Source organism: Cornus florida, unplaced genomic scaffold (assembly GCF_030987335.1).
Source record: "Cornus florida cultivar Cherokee Brave unplaced genomic scaffold, ASM3098733v1 CherokeeBrave_3.0.0_Hap2_Chr07, whole genome shotgun sequence".
NCBI classification, from domain to species: domain Eukaryota; kingdom Viridiplantae; phylum Streptophyta; class Magnoliopsida; order Cornales; family Cornaceae; genus Cornus; species Cornus florida.
Window position 1 is genome coordinate 40,351,819 of NW_026775577.1, and position 27,121 is coordinate 40,378,939.

General features: G+C 34.4%; 2 protein-coding genes and 1 pseudogene across 2 annotated transcripts; 2 read left to right on the forward strand and 1 right to left on the reverse strand.

Annotated features, from left to right (window-relative positions):
• The first annotated feature begins 4,832 nt into the window (after positions 1-4,832).
• Positions 4,833-12,278, forward strand: LOC132267080 (probable glycosyltransferase At5g03795; annotated as a pseudogene).
• Positions 12,279-12,359: 81 nt separating this feature from the next.
• Positions 12,360-17,455, reverse strand: LOC132267079 (metal transporter Nramp7.2-like). Its single transcript, XM_059768129.1, has 12 exons — positions 17,288-17,455; positions 17,120-17,160; positions 16,970-17,048; positions 16,374-16,478; positions 15,031-15,140; positions 14,723-14,904; positions 14,344-14,413; positions 14,065-14,238; positions 13,751-13,855; positions 13,524-13,655; positions 13,331-13,426; positions 12,360-12,959 (listed from the first exon to the last, which is right to left on the reverse strand). The coding sequence occupies exons 1-12, from the start codon at positions 17,388-17,390 to the stop codon at positions 12,633-12,635; spliced, it is 1,524 nt and encodes a 507-aa protein (XP_059624112.1). The 5' UTR covers positions 17,391-17,455; the 3' UTR covers positions 12,360-12,632.
• A 3,025-nt stretch (positions 17,456-20,480) lies between these two features.
• On the forward strand, positions 20,481-22,468 carry LOC132316609 (uncharacterized). The gene is made up of 3 exons (XM_059815086.1): positions 20,481-20,775; positions 20,817-21,671; positions 21,840-22,468. Exons 1-3 carry the CDS (start codon positions 20,481-20,483, stop codon positions 22,466-22,468), a joined length of 1,779 nt encoding a protein of 592 aa, XP_059671069.1.
• The last annotated feature ends 4,653 nt before the right edge of the window (positions 22,469-27,121 follow it).

The window sequence follows — 27,121 nt, forward strand, 5'->3', positions numbered from 1 at the left end:
TTACGTTCCCGTTTTATTCTAATTTCGTGTTATTGCCCTTTTCAGGTGCTTATCCCAAAAATAAGTCAATTCAGCCAAATAAGAGAATTAAAGAAGTTAACTCAAGCTGAATGAAAGAAAGGAGCAAAGTGGAAACAAAATGAAGCAAAGTGTGGAAATTCAGCATGTTCGATCGATCTTAGCATTTCTTCGATCGATCGAAAGTTCATCGATCTAAACAATTCAAGATGGATCTAAGCCCTTGTCCTTATTCAAAAGAATCCAACAAGTTCGATTGATCCAACCTTTTCCAGATCGATCGAAATGATTCGATCTTATCCACACCTACCACCCACCTACCACTTTTGTCTTCTTCCCAAAAATATCTCAGAGATTTGTTTTTATTCAAAAAGGCGCCATTAAGGAAGATCGATCTTTGTAGCATTCGATGGATCTCAGCCAAGTTCGATCGATCTCTCCACAGTTCGATTGATCAAACTTCCTCAAGTCCGAAAAAAAATAGATTCCAGCTCATAAAACGTTGGCTCATGGTGCAATCATTGGAAGGACCTTGGTGTACGAGCCCAGACCATTGGGTGTAACACTTAACCTCCTATATAAGGATTTTGAGCCATTTTTACATCATAACTTGTAACATTCAATATAACTTGTATTTTTTCTTATCTTGGAGAGGAGGCTAGAGATTAGAGAGTTTTACACATTTTGGGAGTTCTTCCATTCTTCTAGGGTTTCCATCAAGAAGGAGGTCATTCCTAACATGGAGATAGCCCTTGAGGGTTGGATGACTACTTCAATGAATGGCTAGACATCTACTTGGGGCTAGAGTAGCCCCTAAGTTTGCTTCCTAGACTTAGTTCTTTGTATATTTTTGGGGATTTATTTGTAACAATGTTTTGATCTTGGATTTATATATATATCTCGTGGTTTTTACTTGATATGTATGGATTAATGCTTTTAATTAATTATCTACTTCTAACCATATGTCTATGTATGCTAGAATGGATGATTCACGTGCTTTTCTCTAGATTTAGTGGAGTTTATGCATGTCTATGTGTATGGATGAAGTTAATCTAGAGATGGTCAAAACATAGAGCTTAATTGAACACTCTTGCAATTTATTTGATGGTTCACACTTGTTTCTTGATGGATTGTACCACAATTTTAGCTTACTTAGTTAAATTTCATTCTTAAAATATTTTTTGAAACTCTAAATTACATGCTCTAGGTCGATTAATCGTAGCAAGGGCTTAACTGATTACATTAATGATGCAACTGATCGCACTCTAGGTGCGATCGATCGCGTTCGTCCTAAACGCGAGATTCGAGCACCCAACTTCGGTTTTCTGATATGATTTCGCCCAATTAGGAGTTCTAATGTTGCAAAAACATGCCCAATAGTTGATATACAAACTTATATATATATGGATACATATGGATATGAACTTAGATACGCCTATATATATAAACATATATACCCAACAACATACATATACATCCTATTACATATAGATTTGAAATCACCATTACACATACATAGGCTTAGATATAAAATTATAGATGTACAATTATATCTATTAATCTGAAAACATAGTAACACAAATATAATCAAATTTCATGCTTTTACATCTATGTCTAATTTTGTAATAATATTCAATTATTAACCTTAATGTTCCGCAAAGGTGAAAAGTTTATAAATTCAAAGGGGAAGAGTAAAGTAGTGACTTGCCTTAAGTTTTTATAACGAAAACTATATCGCAAGCCCTTCGAATCTTCTTCTCCAACTCTAGTAGCCCTAGAGTATATGCTTTGTCTTCTCCCTCTTTGCCTCTCAATTCTCTCTATATCTCTCTCTCTCTCTTGATTATACGTATGATATTAACCCTAATAATAATGATCTTAGATATAATTATAATCATAAAATAAAATAAAATAGATATAATATACTATATGGGCTTTAATAATATAACAACCCAGCAAGGCCCTCCAATTAAGCTAAACCCAAAACATATGGTCCAACGGTACTAAAACCTAACCCATTGAAAAATTAAATAAATAAAACAATACTAAAACAAATAATTATAATTAAAACCACATTATAACAATTAAATACACATTAAGCACATAAGTCTCATAATCAACCAAATAAACAAATATTTGCCTATAATTAAATTAAATAGGCTTTTTGTCCATTCTCTCTCTCTCTACAATAGCATCACCATCCAAACTCTCCAACTCAATCTCTTCATCTAAGAATTCAATCTCTTTGTGATATGACTTCCAAACCATTCATGAACCACCACCACCCTCACCAAATCACCACCACAACCCACCACCACCACCTATATATATGTGTGTGTGTGTGTGTGTACGTGTGTTTATATATATATATATATATATGTACACATATCTATGTATATATTGTAATTGCAGAAGAAAGAGAAAGAAATTAAGTATTACCGTGCTTCACCACCACCAATCGATAAGGAGGAAACTCAGTGGCGAAACAAAAGTTGAACCCAAAATTAAGCACGCCATCCCTTGGGTACTTACACTATTCAATTGAGAAGAAGATAGAGAGGAGATGGTATTGGTGGCATATTCATGGGTTCTGCCATTTTTTTTTTAATTTCTCCCTCCACTAACCCCAAATCAATCCTCTCTACCATATGTGCATCTGCTACCAGTGGAATTTAGAAGAATGATTCACCGATAAATAGGTACGGTAATAACATACTACGGTGGTCGACGGTGGTGGTTGCCAGAGAGAAATGTTAGGGTGGATGTGATAGTTATATGTAAATATATGTGTGTTTGCATATGTATATACAAAGAAAGGGGTGGAGAGAGAGAGAATAGATTGAGGTGATGGAAGGACAATACTTACTTATTCACGTGTGAGTAAGAAGTATATACTTAGATGTGTGGTACAAAAATAGAGTAACAAGTATTCCTAAATATAAAAAAATTAATAATATATATATATATATGAAAAGTTAACGGTTAAACCCAATAAGATCCTGATTAAATTTTAATATAACCAAATCAAATCTTAATCTAACTTTATCTCTCACGCCTACTCTAATTCTCTCTCCGGACCACAGAAATTAGAAGAAATAATGATAGTGAACATATAATTACAAATCTTATTTCACCCAAATTATTAGTTCATGATCTTAATTCACTTTGGAATTTATTGACTTCTATAGTCAAAGGATTCATACAGGGAATCAAGTTAAACATATTATCAATCAAGTGCACGAACCTAAGTAATTTGCTAATTGTTTTCACGTGGGGAAGAATAAAATTGTTCAGTAAAGTACTTATTAAACTATGGCCGGCATGAAGTTATTTCTCAGAGGTACCATAAGACATAGTGGAGGTGCGGCTACCAAAGGAGTATATGTTTATTCTACTTTGACATCTACTACTGCTGATGCATGTGCTTCATGAAGATCAGATGAAAAACAAGATTGCTTATTGAAGGCTAATCTACTTCGAAGGACTAAACTTTTACTACGCTGGTTAGAGATTAGGGCTTCGGTTAGCAATAATAGTGTGAGAGATGGAGTTTAATTAGGATTTAATTGGGATCCTATTGGGTCTAACCCGTTAACAGCTCAAATCTTTTATTTTTTATATTTAGGGACACTTGTCATTATATTTTTACGCCACATCGATGGTGAGTAATGAACTTCTTATCCACCGGTGAGTAAAAAAATATTGCCCATTAGAAAAGAGAGAGAGAGAGAGAGAGAGAGAGAGAGGAGGTAGATGGAAAATTTAAAAGCAAATTAGACAATTTGGACAAAAAAAGAATGGAAGTGGCGGGGTAAAACTGGTCGCTGAAAGAGAAAGACAGATCAAAAAATAAAATGGAGAGAAATAGAGGGAAGAAAAAACATTTTCCTTCATTATTAGTTTTTATTTGCACAAATTGAAACAACGGGTCTAATTGCACCTTTTGTGTATTAAAGTGGTGTTTTTTTGCACTTAACCATTATGTATAAATATATTCTTTGAAGCATATGATTAAGTGATATCTCTTCATTTTAAAAAGCGGTAATTCATCGAAGTATATGATTTAGGGATGGAAAATGATAGGGTCTCCGAATAATTTCTCCGAATAAGTCCCGAATCTGACGTATTTTTGTCCACCTCATCTGCTTAAATAGTTTCTAAAAAATAATTGTTTAACATGTGATAAGTATAGCCAATCACGTTAAGTTCGGTGTTAATTCGGGGATTTCTTTTTGGTTTCCCTGTCATTATTTTAAAAAAGTGGAGAAATTGTGTTTGTTATTTGCTGAGAAAAAATATATATATATATTTAAGATCCGTTTGTTTGGAAGTAAAATATTTATTTTTTGGTGTTTGATTGTGGTAAAATATATATAAAGAATTTAATCTAACATTTTTATCAAAGGGCCTTTGGCCCAATGGTATAAATGAAATAAGGCTACTAGTGAACCTCCTCATCTTCAAAGAAGAGGGGAGGGGAGGGGAGGGGTTCGAGTCCCGGCGTGAGCAAAAATGTGTGTGTGTTTACTTTACCATCCCAAAAAAAAATTATATATATATATATATATAAAGAAAAAAAAATATTAAAATTTAATAAAAATAATTACAGTCCATTATGATGACTCGACCTAAACCTATATTTTTGCCAAATACCCAAAAAAAATTATTTTACCTGGAAAAAAAAATTCTCACCTTTTTTTGTCAAATTTCTTATTTTACACTCGCCTAATATCTTCATAAGCTTTAATTTTTTTTGATTTTTTTTAATCAATATAATAATCACATGAATAAACAAACTTGGAATGATCCTAACCAAAATGTTTCTTATGTACGCTCCTGATAGACGCGTGAGATAGAAACCCACTGTGAGATCAACACAGTATTCTTCTTCATAGTTTCATACTTTTTCTCTGAGCTCGCCGGAAAACACCCCGCACGGCCTGCTTTTTCCGGCGATGCCGCCGGCGAAGCCTCAGCATCCACCGCATCTCTCAGCCGTCTGCTCCCTACAAGGTTCACTCCTCACTCTCGCAGCCCTAACCCTAGTCTCCTTCATATTTCTCTCTCTCAAGTCCGTCCACTTTCCTCTCCAATACAATTCCTACACTCCCACTCAGGCTCTCTCAGTTCCTGTTCCTCAGGTACTATTGCTCAACTTTCCCTCATTTTACCCCGTTTTCCCGAGAATTCTCGTTGATTGAAGTCTCGTTGATTTATGTTTGATTAAGGTGGTTTCGAAGAATGATTTGGAGGAGTTATCGGATGCATATCATTTTCCGGAGATATTCAGGCTAAATTATGCGGAGATGGAGAAGAATTTCAAGGTGTATATATATCCCGATGGAGATCCGAACACGTATTACCAGACGCCGAGGAAGCTCACCGGAAAGTACTCCAGCGAAGGCTATTTCTTTCAGAATATCAGAGAGGGTCGGTTCCGCACAGAGGATCCAGATCAGGCTCACCTGTTCTTCATCCCGATCTCATGCCATAAGATGAGAGGGAAGGTATAATGTTCGATTTTCATATCTTGATATTGATCATGAATCTTCTTATGAAGATATTAGAATTTAAGTGTCTTCTTCTGAAAATTCCTTTGAAGTATGAGTTTTTTAACAAAGTGCTTGCTGATAATGTTTGATAGAATTAATGATATTGAGTCCATTTCTGTTGTTTTCTTCATTCTGATTTGGTTTTTTTGGTAAGTTCATCACCCAATACAAATCAATTGAATACTATTTACTGAATGAGTCTAAACTTTGTAGCTGAAAAAGGATTAAAACTTTTAGAGTAATCACAGCAGTCGCTTACTTACTGAAAGAAAATCACAGCAGGAGGTTATTTGGATGGTCCAAAAATAATGAGTGTTCACATGTTTTTGGGGAGGGGAATTTTCGATGTTAATGAATGGATAATGGGATTCACTTCATGTATGAATGAATTATGAAATGAATTTTTAAGAACCAAAATTTGAATTGTCTTGTAGAGATTTATGTGGGGGAAAAGGTAGATTACCATAAGGATCCGCCTGGAAATAAAAGATTTAGTGAATTTGGAGTCTGAAAAATCTAAAGAGAGAATAAACTCACCCATCTCCTAATAAGCTTGATTTTGCAAGTTTTCCTACAGTGTTCTCTCGAGTGATTTTTCAACCTTGTTGACAATGACAATAATTGCAGGCTTGTAGCTGTAATGAACTCATGACTATAACTATAATTACCATTTATTGTATTCAACACACACTTCTTCTACCAAAGCAATTTGATTTCATTTTTCAGACATCCATGCCAATTGCAGTTAGTTACTGATATGTTGGGAATTCATGCTTGAGAATATGATGTTTACATGCCATATGAATGGTTACTTCATGAGGTCAGGAACAAAGTATCCAGCAGATGTATCTTAATTTGAGAATGTTCATGCAGGAGTTTGACATTTTGTCACTACATTGTGCCCTCAATTTTTCTTTGTTTCAGGGGCAGGAGGTGGGGATTGGGGAGGACAGAAGTTTTGATTGTTTTTTTTTTTGTGGTCCAAACTTTTGTTAAAGAGAATTATTATGTTTATTTTTGGGGAAGAGTGGTGCATTTCAAATGTTAGTCTATCTCGGCCTTTGCACATTAATTGTGCATTCACTTGCATTTTATTTTATTTATTTATTTATATATTTATTTATTTTTTTGTGGAAATTTGTTAATGTGGCTTGTGGTAGTGAGTTATTACAAAACTGTTAAGGCAGTAATTTATGATTCCCATTTTTTTTTTCCCTTTTATTTATAATTCTATCTTAGATTTTGGTATTCCCTGTATTGGTGTATGATGCTCTTACAATGCTATGCAGGGCACATCCTATATGAGAACATGACCATAATCATCCAAAATTATTTGGAGAGTTTGATATCCAAGTATCCTTACTGGAATAGAACCTTGGGTGCAGATCATTTTTTTGTCACTTGTCATGATGTTGGTGTAAGGGCTACAGAAGGACTTCCGCTTCTTGTGAAGAATTCAATTCGAGTTGTGTGCTCCCCAAGCTATGACGTTGGATTTATTCCACACAAAGATGTTGCTCTTCCTCAAATATTGCAGCCATTTGCTCTTCCAGCTGGAGGAAACGACGTAGAAAACAGGTAATGGAGGCTTATTGCGCTGGTACTTTTGTAATGAATAGTCGACGCATACTCCAATCTTTGTATGTTCACTTTTCCTATTGTCTGTTTTGGTTATTTGTTACTCTTCATCTGATCTATCATTGGAATCAGTTCCAGTGACTTGATATCCCCCGTAATAGCCTTTCTTTCTTCTTGGTGATGGAAAACCAAGTGGAGCTTCCTACCTTTTTCAGTCATTTGTTAATTCTGAAGCATTGGAAGTTACTGCCCTACAAAATTTATTACCATACTGCAATTCTTGAGGGAATAGAAATGAAAAGAATATTCTCCTACTGCGTACTGATGTCCTCTTTGCTTTTTAGTTTGCTTGCCTCTTTTATCAGAAGAACTTTCAGTGAATTACTTTCACAAGCCTTCTGATGAGAATCCGTAGGAAGGTTTTGAGGTGGAAAGAGAGGAGGGGAGAAAGGAGTGATCTCTCACTTGCTTTAAAAGGTGATGGTGTGGTTTTGTTTGAAGCCGATGGAACAACTTTGATATTTAAGAGGCGTGCTTATTTGTATTGTGGCGTTCTTGGATTCAAAGATTAATTTAAGCAAAGTGAGCTCTTGCTTGTGAGAGAGGGCAGTTCCTGCAATTGATCTTGGGTGTAGTGTGGAGTCCCTCTTCTTAAATCAAACTCCTTTTGGGATATTCTAGCAATGCGAAAGTGATGTGGATGAAGTTATTTAAATAGTGGAAAGAATCTTAAGTGCGTGAAGAGATTACCTTTCTTGAGGAGGGAAAGTGACTTCGATACGGGCATTATTGAGTCTATCAACTGACTTCGATATGGGCATTATTGAGTCTATCAACTTACTTTCTGTCCCTTTTCAATTACAGTTCCTATTATATTGAGATTGTATGAAAAACAAAGAGATTTTCTTTGGGGTGGAATCGGTGATGACTTTAAGTTTTATTTTTGTGTATTAAATCTATTTGAATGTGCAAGTAAGTTGGAGGTTTGAGACAAGACCTTTAAAATGTCAATGAATCAAGTCCTTTTGGATAGATGGTTATGGAGATTTGTGATTGAGAAACTTTTTTATGGAAAAATATTTTAGGATGGAGATGCTGCTTAGATAGTGGAAAGTGGTGGACCAAACATGCTAGAGGGAGTCTTGGGATTGACCCTTGGAAAGCAATTATGACTAGGAAACTGTCTTTTCTAAAAAAAATGTTAGATTTAAAAGTTGTAAATGAGGAGCCACTAAAGTTTTGGAAGGATATAAATAAAAAATTATTATTTATATAGGTGTATCCATGCCTAACCCGTGTCCTACTTTTTTAGTTTTTTAGGATTTGACTTGTCGACGTATCCATTTCGTATCGTGTTTGTATCCCGTGTCCATGTCTATGCTAGTTAAAGTGGAACTTACTTTTATGAGTATGAGATTTTGAAACAAAATAAATGGCTGAGAAATGCAATCTTCAATCTTGTTTTGTTGGATCATATATGTTAGTTTTAATTGGAGTTGGAGTCGATAGGAGGCATCTTCTCGGTAGCTGGCTACTTTACATGGCCAATCATTTCTTCAAAATCAAATGTAATTGAAAAACCGTTCATGTTTAGGCATCAATTATAATTTGGAGTTCTGATTGCTTAGAGTCATTGTCTGGATGACAATCCAAGTACTTCAAATAATATGACTTGGTCTAATGCTGGATGTGATCTTCTTTTCTTGCTGATACTAGGGTGTGTGCCTCAAGTGCACATGGTCTCTGCCTTATTTTCTTTGTAACTCTATCTTAAATACTATTCTTCTTTTTTTCTCTCTCTCATTTTTTTTTTTTTCAAAAAAAATGATATGGCCCAAAGACCAGGTTTGTTAGTAGTAACAATACATGAGCCAAAGTCCCAGCCCAACCCAAGCTAGAACAATCCTAGATACCTTTTTAAACATCATTACCATTGGTTTACATCACCAAATTCAGTCCGGAGATCGTGGAGGTGGTTGAATTACAGAAGCTGGTAGCTCCCATTCAGAGATAATGTGACAAGCAATTTTGGAGTCCCGGAAAGAACAGGACATCAACTTTATTCTAACTTATGTACATCGGATGCAATTTCCAACACCTGTTTCTGTTGTATAAAAAATAATATAATGTAAGAGTGCATTAATTTCGTGACTTGTTATTCTGTTGGGAAGGTTTTTTTTTTTTTTTTTTCACTGAATGAATTTCACTTCCACAATACTCATCTTGGTGGGCTTTATGAAGTTAAAATTCTGTTGAACAGGATGAAGAATGTACAGGAAGGAGATTTATCCCCAAACAATTAAGAAATAAAAATACAAGAATGCTTACCTAGGGGTGTGACAAGCCAAAATAACTCTGCTGTGCTCTCCTCTTAGGTAAATAATTTTGGAACAAAGTTCAGGATATGCAATCTTGACACATAATCGTGAACTTTAAGACATATAGAGATGAAAGAATAATTGGCTCATATAGTTTCCCTAATCACTTGCTTTAATCTTGTTGTTGCTTTTTCGAGTATCTTGGGGTGATTTCTTCTGTAAACTTTTTATTATGTTTTCAAGCATTACTAGCTGAACTTTTGTATCCTACAACCCTACTGGAACACATCATTTTTAGATTTGTTGCAGTTGACACAAAATTTATTATTCCTGCCTTGTATTGGATTTATTAGGAGATAAATACTATTATATACAATCTATTTTCTTGTTTTTAAATGGCCGGTCCTTGATTTGAATAAATACTTTTTTTCCATGTTCAGACATCTGGAGACACTTGAATTTGTCATCTTTGGTCTAGAAATGATTTGATTTTTGTTAGTCTACAATAAAATGAATGTATGTTTATCTGATTTTTTGCAACCTACCTTTAAGATAATTGACTAAAACTAAAAAGAATCATATTTTTCAGGACAACTCTGGGTTTTTGGGCGGGTCACAGGAACTCTAAAATTAGAGTTATACTGGCACGTGTATGGGAGAATGACACAGAACTTGATATTTCGAACAACAGAATAAACAGGGCTACTGGACATCTGGTATATCAGAAGAAATTTTACAGGACTAAGTTCTGCATATGCCCTGGGGGTTCCCAGGTCAATAGTGCCCGCATTACAGATTCGATCCATTATGGATGTATTCCTGGTAAGATTTCAATGTTTCATGGCATTTGGCATTATATATGAAATGGTTTTTGCTGCCATTTTCTCTCCTTAGTCCTTGCTTGCATGGTACAAATGGGTTGTGAAACACAACCCGGCTGACTACTAAGAGGCCATTACCTAGTGTCTGTCCTTGTTAGTTGAGGGTGCTGGATTGGGTACTGATCCCCTTTGGTATGGCTGGCAGAAGTGGTTGCCCTTGGACTAGAGCCTGCTTTTTGATGCCTGACAGTCTGTGCTTTGACCAATGCTCCAGCATTGGCGATTGGTAAAAGCCTAATCGATCTCTGCACTAGCAGATATTAATTAACACAAAAGGCACAAACACAATAAGACGTATTTTAATCTTCCTTGACCATGGAGATAATTAGAAGATTTCCCTTGTTGAGAAAGGGTAATTTGCAATGTCTTTTTATTTCCTCTCTTGTCAAAATTTTGGTTTGATGGTTTCAATAACCCTAATGCAACTCGCACTACCTTAAAATCCCACCCAATCACTTGAGGAATGTTAGCCTGGTAAGAGGAGTTTATAGATATTTTCAAGGACATATTTAGTGACTTCAGAAGGTAGGGCATGTGCCCCCAACCTTAGCCAAGTATGCTAATCCTAGTAGTTGTCAAATGAGAGAGTGGCTGCTGAGCTGGTTAGCCACTATTTGATGCATATTTTGAAATGCTTAGGGAAATCAGTTATTGAATGATTTTGTTACAATAGATAAAGGAATTGCACCCTGTGATTGCATCATATTAGCTTCCCAGCATGATTCAAAGCATACGGATGTTTGGGGAAATTATAAATTGGTCAATTTCTTTTCCATAAACACTTGATGTAGCCCCTCAAATTTTCTATCCGGTGTTAATGAGACACCCTTTATGATTTTGCGGGAATTATTTTCAGTACCTTCAAGTTCAGACATTCATGATGTTCAATTAAGCCAACCTGCTGTGGTTGGAGATTTTGAGTACTATTCAGATATAGTAGTCACTATAATGAAAACTTCCACCAGGGAAGGGGGAGGGGTTAATGTTAGAAACATGATGAATATTTGCAAGTATCTCTGCAGAACTAGGAGGTTTTTCTTAATTATTAGCCTTTAGGAAATGTTACAAAACTACAATGCTATTTCAATTCACACTGAGGAATATATTTATCCTTTCCTGGGGTGTGATTTCTCCATGTTATTGTTGTCTTTTTGTTAGTCTAATTAATTTTGGGTGTTTTATTTGCAGTAATTCTGTCTAATTATTATGATCTGCCATTCAATGATATTCTTAATTGGGGGAAATTCTCGGTCATACTCAAGGAGACTGATGTTTACCGGCTAAAGCAAATTCTCAAGGACATACCTGATGCAGAATTTGTTGCTTTGCACAACAATTTAGTTAAGGTATAAATCTTTGCGTCACAGCTTGAGAATTACATATAATTAGATCTATGATCAGTTTCGGTGTTTGAATCGAGAAAGAAGCTTCTACTTTCAAGTTGAAAAAACTGTTGTCTATTTTAGAATGGCGACTATGTTTTTATGGTCGATAGGATATAGGATGAAAGAATGTAAATGGCTTATACAAGTGCTCTCTTTTTCTTTTTTTTTTGAACAGTTCTTCCATTGCATTGTCATCTAGGTGAAACAAGGATTTGCGGTTACTGATGAGAATTCTGTTGTGGCATGTTTTATCAGGTCCAGAAACACTTCCAGTGGAATTCACCTCCAATCAGGTATGATGCTTTCCACATGGTCATGTATGACCTCTGGTTGCGCCACCATGTGATCAAGTACTGACTGCAAATGAGTATAAATCCTTGTTACCTTTGATACATGTTCCTGGCAATTTGGAATTTTGTAAATTATCTCCTATAGTTTTTTTTCTTTCTTCTTTCTGTGTATGATTAACAGGATACTTAAGCTATTCGTATTCATTTATTGATCATGTACCTGGTTTGTTTTTGTACCCATCTCTGAGCTTTGATATCTTGTTTCCTATATGAGGGAAGAAATTTTCTTGTAATTATTTACCACCCCTTATTTGTATTTGACAGTGCAATTTTTACATAAACAAAAAGAAAAGCGCAACCTCTTACATAGCTTAAGATCTAGCATTTCTTGTGTACATTCTGAACTCTAATTTCGTCTCAAATCCATTTGAGATCTAGAACGATTTTTTACTTAGCTATGAGATCTAGAGTCATACTGTTCACATCATGGGCACTACGGATGCTACTTAACTCTGATTCCCTCTCAACTCCTATTTCATCTGTCCTAGCAGAGTTCATCTCCAAATTCGGGGACCCCGTTACTTAGCTATGAGATCTAGAGTCATAATGTTCACATACGAACAGTAGCACCCACCTCAATCTCATGGGTGCTACGGATGCTACTTAACTCTGATTCCCTCTCAACTCCTATTTCATCGGTCCTAGCAGAGTTCATCTCCAAATTTGGGGACCCCGTAGCAGGTGTTTCTGTTTTCAATGTCAAGTAGGCCAACATTGCAACATAAAGCATCATTATTGGAAAAACAAGAACCCCAATCAGGATCGATGCAGCCTTGGACCTCTGGTTATTGGTCATCCATCCCACCACTGTCGTACTTAAGAAATATAGGTTGATCCCAATCGAACAGATCCCCAAGAGCCATGAGACTATAGTCACCTGTAAGTTGTAGAATTATAAACATCATTTAACAGATATATAATAGAGCAATGGAGAGAATTTCATAGAGAAATCTACTGGTAATCTTTTCCTAGTATTTTAGCTCTGCAAGCAGAAATATAGTCAAAAAAAATTCTAATATGGATGTCACTGTTTCGTTTTTGTGGATTCATGCTGATTCCTGAGAAAGATATGTGGTAGGTGTGTATACAACCCTGGGTGAAATGTAAGTTTTGACAATGTCACTATACTGATGACTTTTGACAAAAACGTAGATGTAGTTGCAACAATTATCACATTTTGGATTCTGTAATTTGCATTCTACTTTGTCAAGCGTTTCGTAGAAGGTATTTTAGAGCAAAGAAGCTCACCGATATAGAGTTCTTGTGGGGACCCATTTTGGCTTCACTGCTTGTAAACCTGAGGAGAGGAACCATTGCAAATGGTAGCTCAAATGACAAGATCATCTGAACCCAAAAAGCGCAAGATGATTAACAGTTAGATTCTTTTGCACATTGCTTTATAATTCAAAAAGAAATCAAATTCTTATTGACATGACATTACAGAAGCAATGATGACAAGCTTTGAGGCTTCCGATGATCCACCGATAATGCAGGTTACTAAGCTTGGAGCAATGGCAATGCACCTAGTAAGTAAATTTCTGACCCAAAGCTTCATTTTCAGATCTAGAAAACCCTGCAAACATAGCAAATGCTTCAGAAATCTCTCTCTCTCTCTCTCTCTCTCTCTCGTGTGTGTGTGTGTGTGTGGATTCATGTACCAAATAGCACCTCCATTATGTACTGGCCAGCATAAGTCCCGGTAACAGTTGAACTCTGACCGGATGCAAGCAAAGATATGGCATAGAGCTTTGAACTCCAGTTTCCGAGAGCATTCTGCATCAATGCAATGGTAAGTTATGATAAGTTAATGGAAATATTTGATGCTGATTGATTTTGCTCCATTATTTGATTGCTGAATATCTGTACAGAGATAGAACTTGTGATACATAGGGCTCATATCATCCCCTGTATATGTTCTCAGCTGTGTGCAGAGTATGCATGATGGTTTTAAAATGTTTATAATCGAGGAGGGAGAATATGACCTTAAGCAAGAAAGCGGCTGAGTCGAGAGTGATACTCTTACAGTGAGCCTTGGCTTGTGGGGAGAGATTTGGATTCGAGCACACACTACCAGTGACAGATACCACCGACACATTGATGAGGAATGCGATGAACAATGCTATCCCGCTTTCTATGAAGAAATACTTGCATGCACTCTGTCATATATATATATATATAGAGAGAGAGAGAGAGAGAGAGATGGTTATTGAATCTCTAGTGTCATTACAGAGGTGGATAATCAATGGAGGATAGGTACTGACCTTTATGCCATCATGGGTTTGAGGGATTTTTCTGGAGAAGACTAATGCTGAATGAAGAAAGAGGTTATGCCTGCAGTGTGATATGGTTTACACTGATTAATCCTGATGAAAACCATTTTCACTATTAAAAGAGAGAGGTTCTATTCTTCGAGGCATAAACAGAAACCTCTTACTTGTTCGGTTTTGACCAATTTTAAACTTGATTTTCGGTTTAGAACCAGGGATAATAACTAGAGGGGTACTACAGTTAATGATCTTGTGCACATTTTTGTTGTAAAAAAACATCAATCCCATCTCATCTAATCGATGAAGAACGATGGTGACTAACACAATTGTCTTATGAATTGTAAGAAGTAGCGTATAAGTGATGAGTATTTACGGCATGATAAGAGCTCCTATAAGAGCTATTGCATCTCCGGTGGCCCTTTTGCCGGTCAATTTGGGAAGGAACATTCCGGTAAAGATCTCCTCTGCATTAGGACTGGCCTGTACCATCACACTGCAGAAGCAGCCACCCACAATCAATACCAGAGTAGCTATTGCAACCTCCAGCTTCCTTATCTACACAATCATACAAGTTAAAAATGCGGTAAATAATTAATAGCATGAACTGAGAGTGTGTAACTTGGAAAGAATGCACATTTAACATTTTTGCGGGTGCATAATTGTAATAGAGGAGCTACTCACACCGTATCGTTGCACTCCAAGGAGGAAGAGAGTACTCAATCCAGTGAGGAGCACCCCACACCATATGGGTATCTTGAAGAGCATGTTGAGAGCAAAAGATGTGCCTATCACTGTAATAAACATGATGGTAAGAAATCAAAAGAATGAAGGGATCAAGATCATCTCCTATGCCTAGTATTTAATCCGAAAATGCAATGGTCACGCAATAATTTTAAATCAACAACGTAATAACTACGAATAAATGTTGAGTTTTCGATTTAATGATGTTGTACTGCTACAACATGAGTATTATACCGTTATTGCATTTGTGATGTTGCATGGTGCATCGGTGGGCCACAGTGTTGGTTGAAACCCACTTGAATAAAATTACTTTAATCTACGAAACGAAGATGGGTCAACATAGGCAATTCATAATGGGCTTGGACACACATGTTATATTCACAAAGGCCCAAGATCTTGCAACATTGTGTTTTTTTATTATTTTTTTATTTTATTTTTTTCATGACAAGAATGTTAGGAGTTTGTTGTTACAAGAGAGTGAAAGGGTGCAAGGTTTGAACACGGGCAACCAAATGCGGGAAACAACCCAATCACTCGGATGGTGCTTGCAAGATCTTGCAACATTACAAATGAAATTATTGTGTGATCTAAACTCATCACTCAACCCAATTTTGATTACATCTTTACGTATATTTTTACCTTCATTTATTTTGTACTTGACCATTCAAAGTTCTTCGATTACCGACACAAGAAAAAACCTAGGAAAAGAAGGGATGGCAATTGATTATTTACCACAAGTTTTAGAATATCTCACGGGCACATATCCCAATCATTACCCGCCGTTGGATGTAATGGTGGGGTTAATCCAACGGCTAGTAGATATTGGGGGTATATTCCCAAGGTATTCTAAAATTTACCGATTACTTACAAATGCCCCTATAGTTTGGCTACTTATTGGATCCCCCTTGCATCTCCGCTGTTACTGGATAGACTTTAGAGCTCAATAACCCTAAAATCAATCTCGGTCTTTGTAGTTACTCCAATTAATAGAATTCAACGTGACCTCTGTCAGCTTTAATAAAATAAAAAAAATAAAAAATAAAAAGTTAAATAAATAAAAACCTTTAAATAAATATTTATTTCAATCATTACAAATCAAATCGATTGTGTAGTTAGATAAAAATAGTAAATTATATTACTTTCGTCTCAAAAAAAGTATCGTGTTTCGAGAACCGTGACAGTTCAATTTGTAAGAGTCAAAGTTTCCTAAAAGTGACACTTTTTATGAAACGGAGGAAGTATCATTTTCGCATCAATCTAAGCTAGCATATGTAGAGAGTAACCTTCTGGGATGTCTGCAGCTATCACCGCAATCTCAGCAAGTATCCAGAGGCAGTAATTTATCGGGTACGGGTACTCGGTCCTGCAGTGCTCCGAGAGGTGCTTCCCTGTGTGTGTTTCATGTAGAAAAACACAAAAATGATTTTCAGTTCAGACACTAGTAAGTAGGAGTGAAAAAAACAGTATTTATTTCAATTTAGACACTAATAATTAATTACATAAAACACAGTATATCAAAACTGCATGAACTTGTGTGCTAGGTCATCCCAATTTAGCTTTGGACTTTGTCTGATTGAAGCTTGCCGATTATAGTGTTCAAGCATGAATAATACATGAAAGCATGAGCCCCTTGATTCTGCTAACTACCATCTTCTCTAAAAGGTTAAACCCTTAAAAGAGTATAACTTTAATATTTAAAATCTCAGCTCCGTTTTTTTTTTCAACTATATATTTTTCTTTCTAAGTTCAAGCAAACGCAAGCACATCTACAATATTACCGGTTAGAACTGTACCAGACGCTTACTCTACGTGCATAAAACAGTAAAAAAAAAAACCTTGCATGTATATAGTTTTCACAAGACACTGAGAAAGGTATAACCTGTAGCTACTCCAAGATTTGCAGAACGAGATTGGATTATAAGTGCGAAGATCAGCCCAACAAGCACAATCCACAGCAACTGTTAGACATAAATAACCATCAGAGATAGACATATAAATGCCCATGACACACACAGTCACACACACAGACCTCATATTTATGGTCAGCCCCAGCTTGTAAATCTGTCACCACTGCACACACACCAAAAAAAAAAAAAAAAAAAAAAAAAAAAAAAAACAAACAAACAAAGTTGAAACAAAAAAGATCAGCATAGAAGCTAAGTGTGAGTATGTGTGTGTAGAGAGAGAGATTCTTTACAGTTTCCGGGATCGAGATAGGCGACCGAGACCAAAAAACCAGGTCCTACGTAGCTCAACAGCTTCTTCCACCTAGGGATCTCCTGTATCTGCACCAAAGCCATGTCTATGCTTAGCTCTTCCTAACTAATAACTCACTGACTCTCTTAGATCAAGTGCTATCTTATTTTTTTATAGAGCCACACATTGAGCGAGGACTTGCACGTACGTAGTACACTGAGTGTACCCCTCTATGTCCGAACTTTCAAAATCGAACATTAATTGAAGGTAGTTAGTTGTTGTTATGTTTTATACTTCTATATATATATAGACCCCCAATATTCAGTAGATTTTTTTTTTTTAAACATTTGATTCATGTTCCATTATCTTTTTGTCTACTGAAAATATCAATTCATTTTTTTCTGGCTGGAATTGGATTTTAATATATATGATTATTCTTCATCTGATTGGTAATAACTAAATAATTTTTTAAACTACTACGTTTTAATTATTTTTCAGCTCTAGTTGGTTGCTAGTTCCTTTACGTGTACTTTTCCTTGCTTCATTGGCGCGTATACTCTTGGATTGTGAGTGGGTTTTAAGTTTGTTTTTAGTGCATGCAGTATTTTTTTTTTTTTTTAAAGAAAGTTCAACCGAACACGCAGAACCCACAGTAAAAAATATTACTCTTGACAAGACTCTAACTCTAAATCTTCTCTTTGGAGAGTAGTAATCATTTTTTTTTTAAGAGTAGAGGTCTAAGTCACAGAATTCTTCTAAACGGGTGCCGCCCTTACGCTCCGTGCCACTCCCGTTCTTATGCTTCGCGCCACTCTCGTTCTTGTGCTCCGTGCACGCTTTTGTCCCGTTCTCATTCTGTATGATTTAAATTTTGCCTCTTTCGCGCTCTCACTCTTGCACTCGCTCATGTTCCCACACCCGTTTTATGTAACTTAGGTAGACTATTGGTTGCCTCAAGACATTTTTGGTGAGTGATTTTGGAATTTTTTTTTATATATATCAATTTTTGTAAATTTGCAACTTGGGAGACCATGGCCTTGACTAAGAATAAATCATGCAATATTCAGCACGCACATAATCGTTTCTTTTAGGAAACAGTTTTGTTAATTACATTGCTCTCTGAGATTAGCGATCTATGTACTTTTTGTAAGCAAAATACATATTCCTATAACAAAAAATTTATCGATGAGTGCCACACAATTATAAGCTTCAAGTATACAAGAAAATGGATGTTATTTCATCTTTTATGGCGTTATGTGATATTTAGATCGTTTATACAATAATTTTACGTAACTTATGCAACAAAAATAATGTACCGTGTTATATTATAATGCAGTGTGTTACAGTGACAATCTAAACTAGTACCAGATCCCTTCCCTCCAGATTATGCTTATAACTAATCTTTCGTTGCAAACTTACAAAACTCTATTATTGGGAAAAAGATTTATAAGATGATACGTTTGTTTATAGATGGATGATGGATAACGATTTGAACTCTCTGAACCAACTCACAAACCCCTTGTCGAATCGGACAGTTGTGGTGGGCTCACTTAGGGCTTGTGAGGGTTTGGAGTTTGAATTTGGACTCTCATTTTCCTTGTTTACATATATAATGTGTTTGGAACATATCTTAATTACATTCTTTGTTTTATGTGTATATTTATAGGTTTGCATTTATTTATGTGTGCCATAAATAATTATAGTAATTAGTTGGAGATTTTTTATGCATGAAGATAATGTCACATGTATCTGAAAAATAATAATGGTTACTTATATTACTTGAGATATTGATGGTTCTAAATAATAATGGTTACTTATATTACTTGAGATATTGATGGTTCGGGGGGGGGGGGGGGGGGGGGGGCCACCAAGAATAGAAATATTTTTTTTAGTATATGCTCAATACAGCTTTGAAAAAAAATAGCAAAGGTAATTTTATGTTTGGCCCCCCCACGGTCCCATCCAAAAAAAGAAAAAAGTTGACTTAACAAATATAATATACATATATGATATATATATATATATATATATATATATATATATTATATATAAGATGTTGATGATTGATGTAGCATCGGGAATCAAATAATAAGTATCATTTTTATATTTTTATAACGGAAAGATAAAAGTAAAACATCTTTTTACTTTTCCAAAATAAATACAAAGAGTGAAACAGAGAGACCACGAAAAGTAGAGAACAAGAGGAGAAAAAAAAAAAAAAAAAGGCACCGGCAAGTTTGCAACTCATCTTGAATCTTTGATCCATCAATGATTTATCCATAGATCAATTAAAGTAACTGAATCAGAATATGTAAGTTACTAATTTACCTTCTATTTTTGTTTTAACTTTAATCTTTTCAGCATTTTTTATTATTGAAAACCCTAATTATTTTTTTTTTCAAATACTCTTCTATGCATTATTTCTACAGGTAATATAAATTATTAGTTATGTAACAATGTAAAATCAACAATCAATTAAAATTATTAAACAAAATTTCATTTTGTCATTTTTCAAATTATACTTTCCAATATCCCCAAATACTTCAATTTTTGCAGCATTTCTAAAATTCTAATACTATGAACTATAAATAATCAAGTGACTTAAGTTTATCATGATTCATTAATTTGATTGCATAATCATAAAATCTTGGACTCTTGAAATCAAATGTGAGTAAAAAATAAGTTACAGTCTTGAATTTCATACATGTATTTTTTATTTTTATTTTTCAAAAAAATCAACATTTATTCTAATGTTGCAGTGCTTACTTAATTGTGTAGTTGGAAACTTGGAAGGATTGGTTCAATTGGAGTCTTACACCCTTACTCATATATTGGTGGTTGGAGAATATTAGTGTAAAGTACTGCTGAATTAGAGGTACCACTTCTGAATTTTTCTCTTTATATAATTATACTATTAATTGATAATTGAAAATAATGAAAGATTGATAGTAATAATGTTATTATAATATTACACATGTTGTGTTTCAGTTTTTGCTTGACTATTAATTATATTTTTTTGTTTATAAATTAAAATTTTATTTGTTTAATTAAAAGTGATTTAAATTTTAGATTAAATCACTCGTGTGTTTGTTAGGGAAGTTTGATAAAAAGATTCTTTATATAACTCATTGTTAGATTAATTTTCAGGTCAATTGGTTACTTTGGAAGCGTAGGCCTAGGTATAGTGTTATACAATGGGCAAGCCACCAAAAACTATTGACATGTTCTTTAAAAGAAAAAACATCGATAAATCAAATGATGATGTACCTTCCTCTTCTAATCTTGATGCTTCAGTTCTTGAGAACCCACATCCTCCAAAATATCCTCGAGTTGAACATACACAGGTTAATTTTGCCATTTTAGAACGTGATCCGGGATTGCGTCGTCAAATATGGGAATATCCTATTGGCCAACAAGATGAAATTCGTCGAGCTTATATCAATGCGAAACCATATCAAATTATTCTTTCAGAGTATCCCCGTTCCGTCGGTTTCAATCATCTTGGTTCAAATTATTTCGTTCTTGGTTAGAGTATTCTCCTACAAAGGATGCTGCATTTTGTTTACCTTACTTTCTTTTTGGAAAGAAACCAACAGGGCATCCCGGAACCAATGCATTCACCCTTGAAGGATTTCGAAATTGGAAGAAAGTTAACGCTGGAAAGAATTGTGCTTTCTTAAATCATATTGGAGAAGGTCCTTGTTCACCTCACAACATTGCCGAGAGATCGTGCAAAGATTTAATGTATCAACCTTGTCATTTTGATAAAGTGATGGAAAAACAAACTTTAGAACAAATTTCAAATAACCGATTGAGACTAAAAACTTCAGTTGATGCGGTTCGGTGGCTTACATTTCAAGCTTGTGCTTTTAGAGGGCATGATGAATGCCCCGAATCAAGAAATAGGGGCAATTTTATTGAAATGGTAAAGATTTTGGCAACATATAATGATGATGTTGCTAAACTCGTTCTAGAAAATGCTCCAAAAAATGCCAAGTATACCTCACCACAAATTCAAAAGGAAATTTTGCATGTTCTTGCTAGAAAAGTGAGAAGTAAGATTCGTGAAGATATTGGAGATACCAAGTTTTGTATTCTTGTTGATGAAGCATGTGATGAATCTAAGAGAGAACAAATGGCTCTTGTTCTAAGATTTGTTGACAGAGATGGTTTTTTACAAAAGCGTTTCTTTGATATTATGCATGTTAAAGATACAACTTCATTGACTTTGAAAAATGCGCTTTCTACAGTTCTCTCTCATTATAATCTTAGTGTTCAGGATCTTCGAGGTCAAGGTTATGATGGTGCTAGCAATATGCGCGGAACATGGAATGGCTTGCAAGCATTATTTCTTAATAATTGCCCTTATGCATATTATGCGCATTGTTTAGCTCACTGACTACAACTAGCATTAGTTGCATCATCCAGAGAAGTTATCCCTGTCCATCAATTCTTTTCAAAGTTGAACTTCATTATCAATCTCATTGGACCTTCTTGCAAACGAAATGATGAATTACAATCTGCTTAAGCTGCTGAAATTGCCCATTTGATAGCTCTAGATGAAATTGAGACTGGTAGAGGAGCTAATCAGATTGGTTCCTTGCAACGACCTAGGGATACTCGTTGGAGCTCTCATTTTGATTCCGTTTGTAGCTTAATCAGGTTGTTTGGTCCTACATGTTCAGTACTTCGAAGCATCATTAAAGATGGATCCACTTGCTTCCAACGAGGGGATGCCGATTCTGCTTTTGATATTATTACATCATTTGAGTTTGTTTTTATTTTGCATTTGGTGAAAGATATTATGGGAGCAAGTAATATTCTTTGTGAAGCTTTGCAACAAAAATCTCAAGACATCCTAAATGCTATGCATTTGGTTTCGACTACTAAAAACATCATTCTAAAATTGAGAGAAGATGGATGGAACAACCTACTTGGGGTTGTTAAATCATTTTGTGAGCGTCATAACATAGATGTGCCTGATATGAGTGCTCCTTATACAAAAGGTAAGGGTCGACCACGTCACCCACAAGAAAATATTACACTTGAGCATCACTATCGGATTGATATATTCAATGGCACAATTGATTCACAATTGCAGGAGTTGAATAACAGATTTAGCAAAAAGGCAGTGGAACTAATTGTCCTAAGTTCTGCTTTGGATCCTAGAGATGGTTACTAGTTATTTAAAATTGATGACATTTGCAAGCTTGCAAATAATTGTTATCCTCAAGATTTCACAGACCAAGAGAGGATTATGTTGAGATTTTAATTGCAACATTATGAGATTGAAGTACCTCACCATCCATATTTCCAAAATATGACAAAAATTTCTGAACTATGTAGAGGATTAGTGGAAACAAAGAAATCAGATGTGTATTATTTGATTGATAGATTGATTCGTCTTGTCTTAACTCTTCCAGTTTCCACGGCAACTACAAAAAGGACATTTTCAACTATGAAAAATGTCAAAACCAAACTTCGCAATAAGATGGAGGATGAGTTTCTTGCAGATTACTTAAGTATCAATATTGAAAAAGAAATTGCTGGGACTTTTAGTTCAGATTCGATAATAGATGATTTTTGTTCTTTGAAACATCGTCGAGCTCAGCTTTTGTAGTAGATATTTGGTATGTTTGGTTTATTTTTGTTCATATCTATGTCATATTTGACTAGATATAGCAAATTTTTTTGTTTTTGTAAACAAATTGGCTAAAGTTTGACTAGATATATTTTTGTATGAACGTTATTTATAATAGAAAGTTTTTGGCTTAAAATAGTCGTAAATTAGATGGTAATATTGCTAATAGTTTCGGCCCCCCTTGCCATAGAATCCTAGCTCCGCCCCTGATTCTAAGCTCTTGATGGGAAACACAGTGGCACCAAGAGGAGATAGGTGATTGGTTAGATATAGTATATCTATAGCAAAATGTTATTGGACTCCAAAACATTTTCCATGATAGTTCATTTTCTGATTTGCAGCGACATTAATGTTGTCTTCAAATTGGATGTTACTCATCAATGACAATAGGTGGGTCCAAAGTTTCCCAAGTCAAATGAATTAATTTTCATGCAACCACTAAAAATTATTAAATGATTTTCGCTCATTTGATACAGATGAGGAAATTATTAAATGATTTTTGGTCATTTGATACAGATGGATCAGTTTAATTCGTATCGCTATTGAGACTTTTGTATAATACATTAATACATTTTTGCGAAGTCCTTTTTTTAATCGAAAAGTGAATGGAATTAACCCACCAGGTATGAATAGAACATGACCATCTAATAATTTCTCAAAGGACCACACCAAATTGCTAATGGCAGCCTTGTTCAATGATCAATAATTGAAGAAGTAATTGAGAAATTATTAGCCTCCTAAGAGGTCTCTCTCATTAGAAGAGTCGTGAACTCTATATTAATACACTCTTTCACCACTACATTTGGGACAGTTGTCTACTAGTTGAATCAGCTGGGTGCCACAACACTTTTCTGCAGCATAAATTTGTTGTGCCAGAAGAACACGTTTCTTCAACAAGGACGGCACCTCAAGGGCCATTGTTCAATTCCAGAAACGCTCGTGAGAGAGCTCCTCCACAAGCCCATCAAGCATGGACTTGGCTCTCAAATAAGTCACAAACGAAAATAAAATATTATAAAATCAAAATGAGTTATTTTTAAACTTGCAAAAGAAAAAAAGTGTTTGAAACGATTTACAAAACCAAATAACGAAATTTTGGATTAGGATGACACAAACTATAATCACCATATGAATTTTTAGAGATAGGATCACACAAACTATTTTCTATGATGCATTTTTATCAATAGTTCATCTTAATAATGCAAACAAGAACAAAACTACTAAGGGAAAGATGATAACTACAGATGATTTCTCCAAATATATATATATATATATATATATATATATATATATATATATATATATTGAGATAAAAAAAAAAAAAAAAAAAAAGTGTGTGACAGGTGCATCGTTGCATGTTAGCAACATGTTGCATGGCATGTAAAGAAGCGTGGATATCGGATGAATAACTTCGGCATGCTTCGCGCGTGTTGTGATTCATGGCCGTATTACTACATGTTATATTAGTTAGGTCGGCATCTATATTTGGGTATTCACTAATATACTTAAATGCAGATTTATCGGGTTGGGTTATGCACACATCGTTTTTTTAATTGAAGAGTCTGAATTGAATTAATTCACCAAGTGTGAATGAACCAAGATCATCTAATATTTCTCGAAGGACCATCTAATATTTCTCAGAGGACCGCGTACACCAAGTTGCTATTAATGGTAGCCTTGTTCATTAATCAATAATTGAAGAAGTAATTGAGGAATTATCAGCCGAATAATGATCATAAGAAGTCCCTCCTCTTATTAGAAGAGTCATGAACTCTCTTATTTTTATTTTTTATTTATAATTTAGATGCATTAAATAATTGATTTGATTTTTTATACATTTCAAAAAATTGTTTCATCCAATGATTAAATAAGGAGAATTCATGACTCTTCTCGTAAAAGAGAGGCTTCCAAGAGGAGATCATGTGCCTTGATTTTGCGCCACACGTAAATTTTTAATGCAACGCATCACATCCTAGTATAACTGGGCAAACCAATAGAGCGAAAAAGTGGGGCAAATTCACATGCTTTGGCCCACTTAAGTATCCAATAAATATTGGTAAAGATCCATTATATTAGTAATAAGATAAATTACACTAACATCCTTTGAGATTTGGACAAATTACATATGAATATAGCATTTGGCCTTTATTATTTTTACCAATTCTAAAAATGTGAAATGTCTTTCATACTCTTATCTAATTTAATAATAGTTTAATATAAAAAAAAAAAATATTGATACTATTAGTTTTGGCCCCCCATATGTATAAAAAAAATTATTATTCATGCATAAGCGATACCAAATTATTGTGATATTGATCACGACATAAGGTGAAATGGCACATTCTGAAACTCAAATCCCTTAGATAACCCAATATGAGGAGGACAACTGAATGGCTAAACTAACCATGACCCATCAGCAGACATGAATAAATTTTTATCTTGTTGTTCTACACTTTCTGCCTCATAATTGGATTTGGAAAAAATTGTAAAGTAAGGACGAAAATTTCAAAGGGTACATGGTATATTACAAATTGAAAGCCTAGCTTGATTTCAAAAGTAGAACTTGTAAAAGGTCATGATTATCAAGACCAGTTCTAACTATTCAAGCTTTCGTGAAAAAAAAGTATAAATATAAATTTATCATATTATATTATTTTGTACAAATTAATTGTTTTAAAATTTAATTTTTAAATTTTATGCTAAGAAAATTATTTATAATTTTTATAATATTTTATTTCCTATTAGCTCATATTCTATATAAATTCGATATGATTATTGTTAAAGAAATAAATAATAAATCCAGTTCATATCTAAATATTATAATTGTATATATAACAACTTCTCAATCGAGACAGCTATTTGGAATGGGAATACATAAATTCTGAGAGATATGGATTAAAATAATTTGGGCATGAAGAGAGGTCCACAATTTCTTGACGAAGCCAAACATTGCTTTATGAGGTTTATGCACAATTGAATGTGCATATCTTGCAATGAAGAGGAAATACTTAAATGTGCTATCACAAATGTTCAACTACGAACACATTGATCATCAGGGAACTCCTTAGACATGTTTTAAATTAAATGAAGGATTAAGTGTAAAAAAAAAATTCCTACAATATACAAAATATGCAAGAAACATCCCTGTTAAAATAAATAAATAAATAATGTATATAACTCCTTCTATTATTCATCATTTGAGCAATTTGACCCCTATTAAATAAATTTGTTGAAAAAGAGCAGTTGGTGATCTCATCTATTTCTAAAAATCCAAAAGTACCATTTTTATGTGACAAGAATGCCCCTACCAATTTTGTATACATTTAAACATTAAATGGGTCTGTTTGGGTATGTTTCAAGACTTGTCCAAGTAAAACACTTTCTCTCTCTTAATTTTTTTTTTCTCTTAAGTATTTATTTTTTTATTATTTATTATTATTTTTTTTTGTGATTGCCGATATTATCTCTCTCTAAATTTTTTTTTTTCTCTCCACAATATCTCTTTGTTCAAAATTTATTTTCTCTCTCTATAATATCTCTTTGTGGCCATCTCTCTATCTAAATTTTTTCTCTCTCTAAAATATTTTTTTATGGCTGCCCATTTATATCTCTCTATATTTTTTATCTCTCTCTCTCTAAATTTTTTTTTTCTCTCTATAATATCTCTTTGGCTAAAGTTTGACTAGATATATTTTTGTATGAACGTTATGTATAATAGAAAGTTTTTGGCTTAAAATAGTCGTAAATTAGATGGTAATATTGCTAATAGTTTCGGCCCCCCTTGCCATAGAATCCTAGCTCCGCCCCTGATTCTAAGCTCTTGATGGGAAACACAGTGGCACCAAAAGGAGATAGGTGATTGGTTAGATATAGTATATCTATAGCAAAATGTTATTGGACTCCAAAACATTTTCCATGATAGTTCATTTTCTGATTTGCAGCGACATTAATGTTGTCTTCAAATTGGATGTTACTTATCAATGACAATAGGTGGGTCCAAAGTTTCCCAAGTCAAATGAATTAATTTTCATGCAACCACTAAAAATTATTAAATGATTTTCGCTCATTTGATACAGATGAGGAAATTATTAAATGATTTTTGGTCATTTGATACAGATGGATCAGTTTAATTCGTATCGCTATTGAGACTTTTGTATAATACATTAATACATTTTTGCGAAGTCCTTTTTTTAA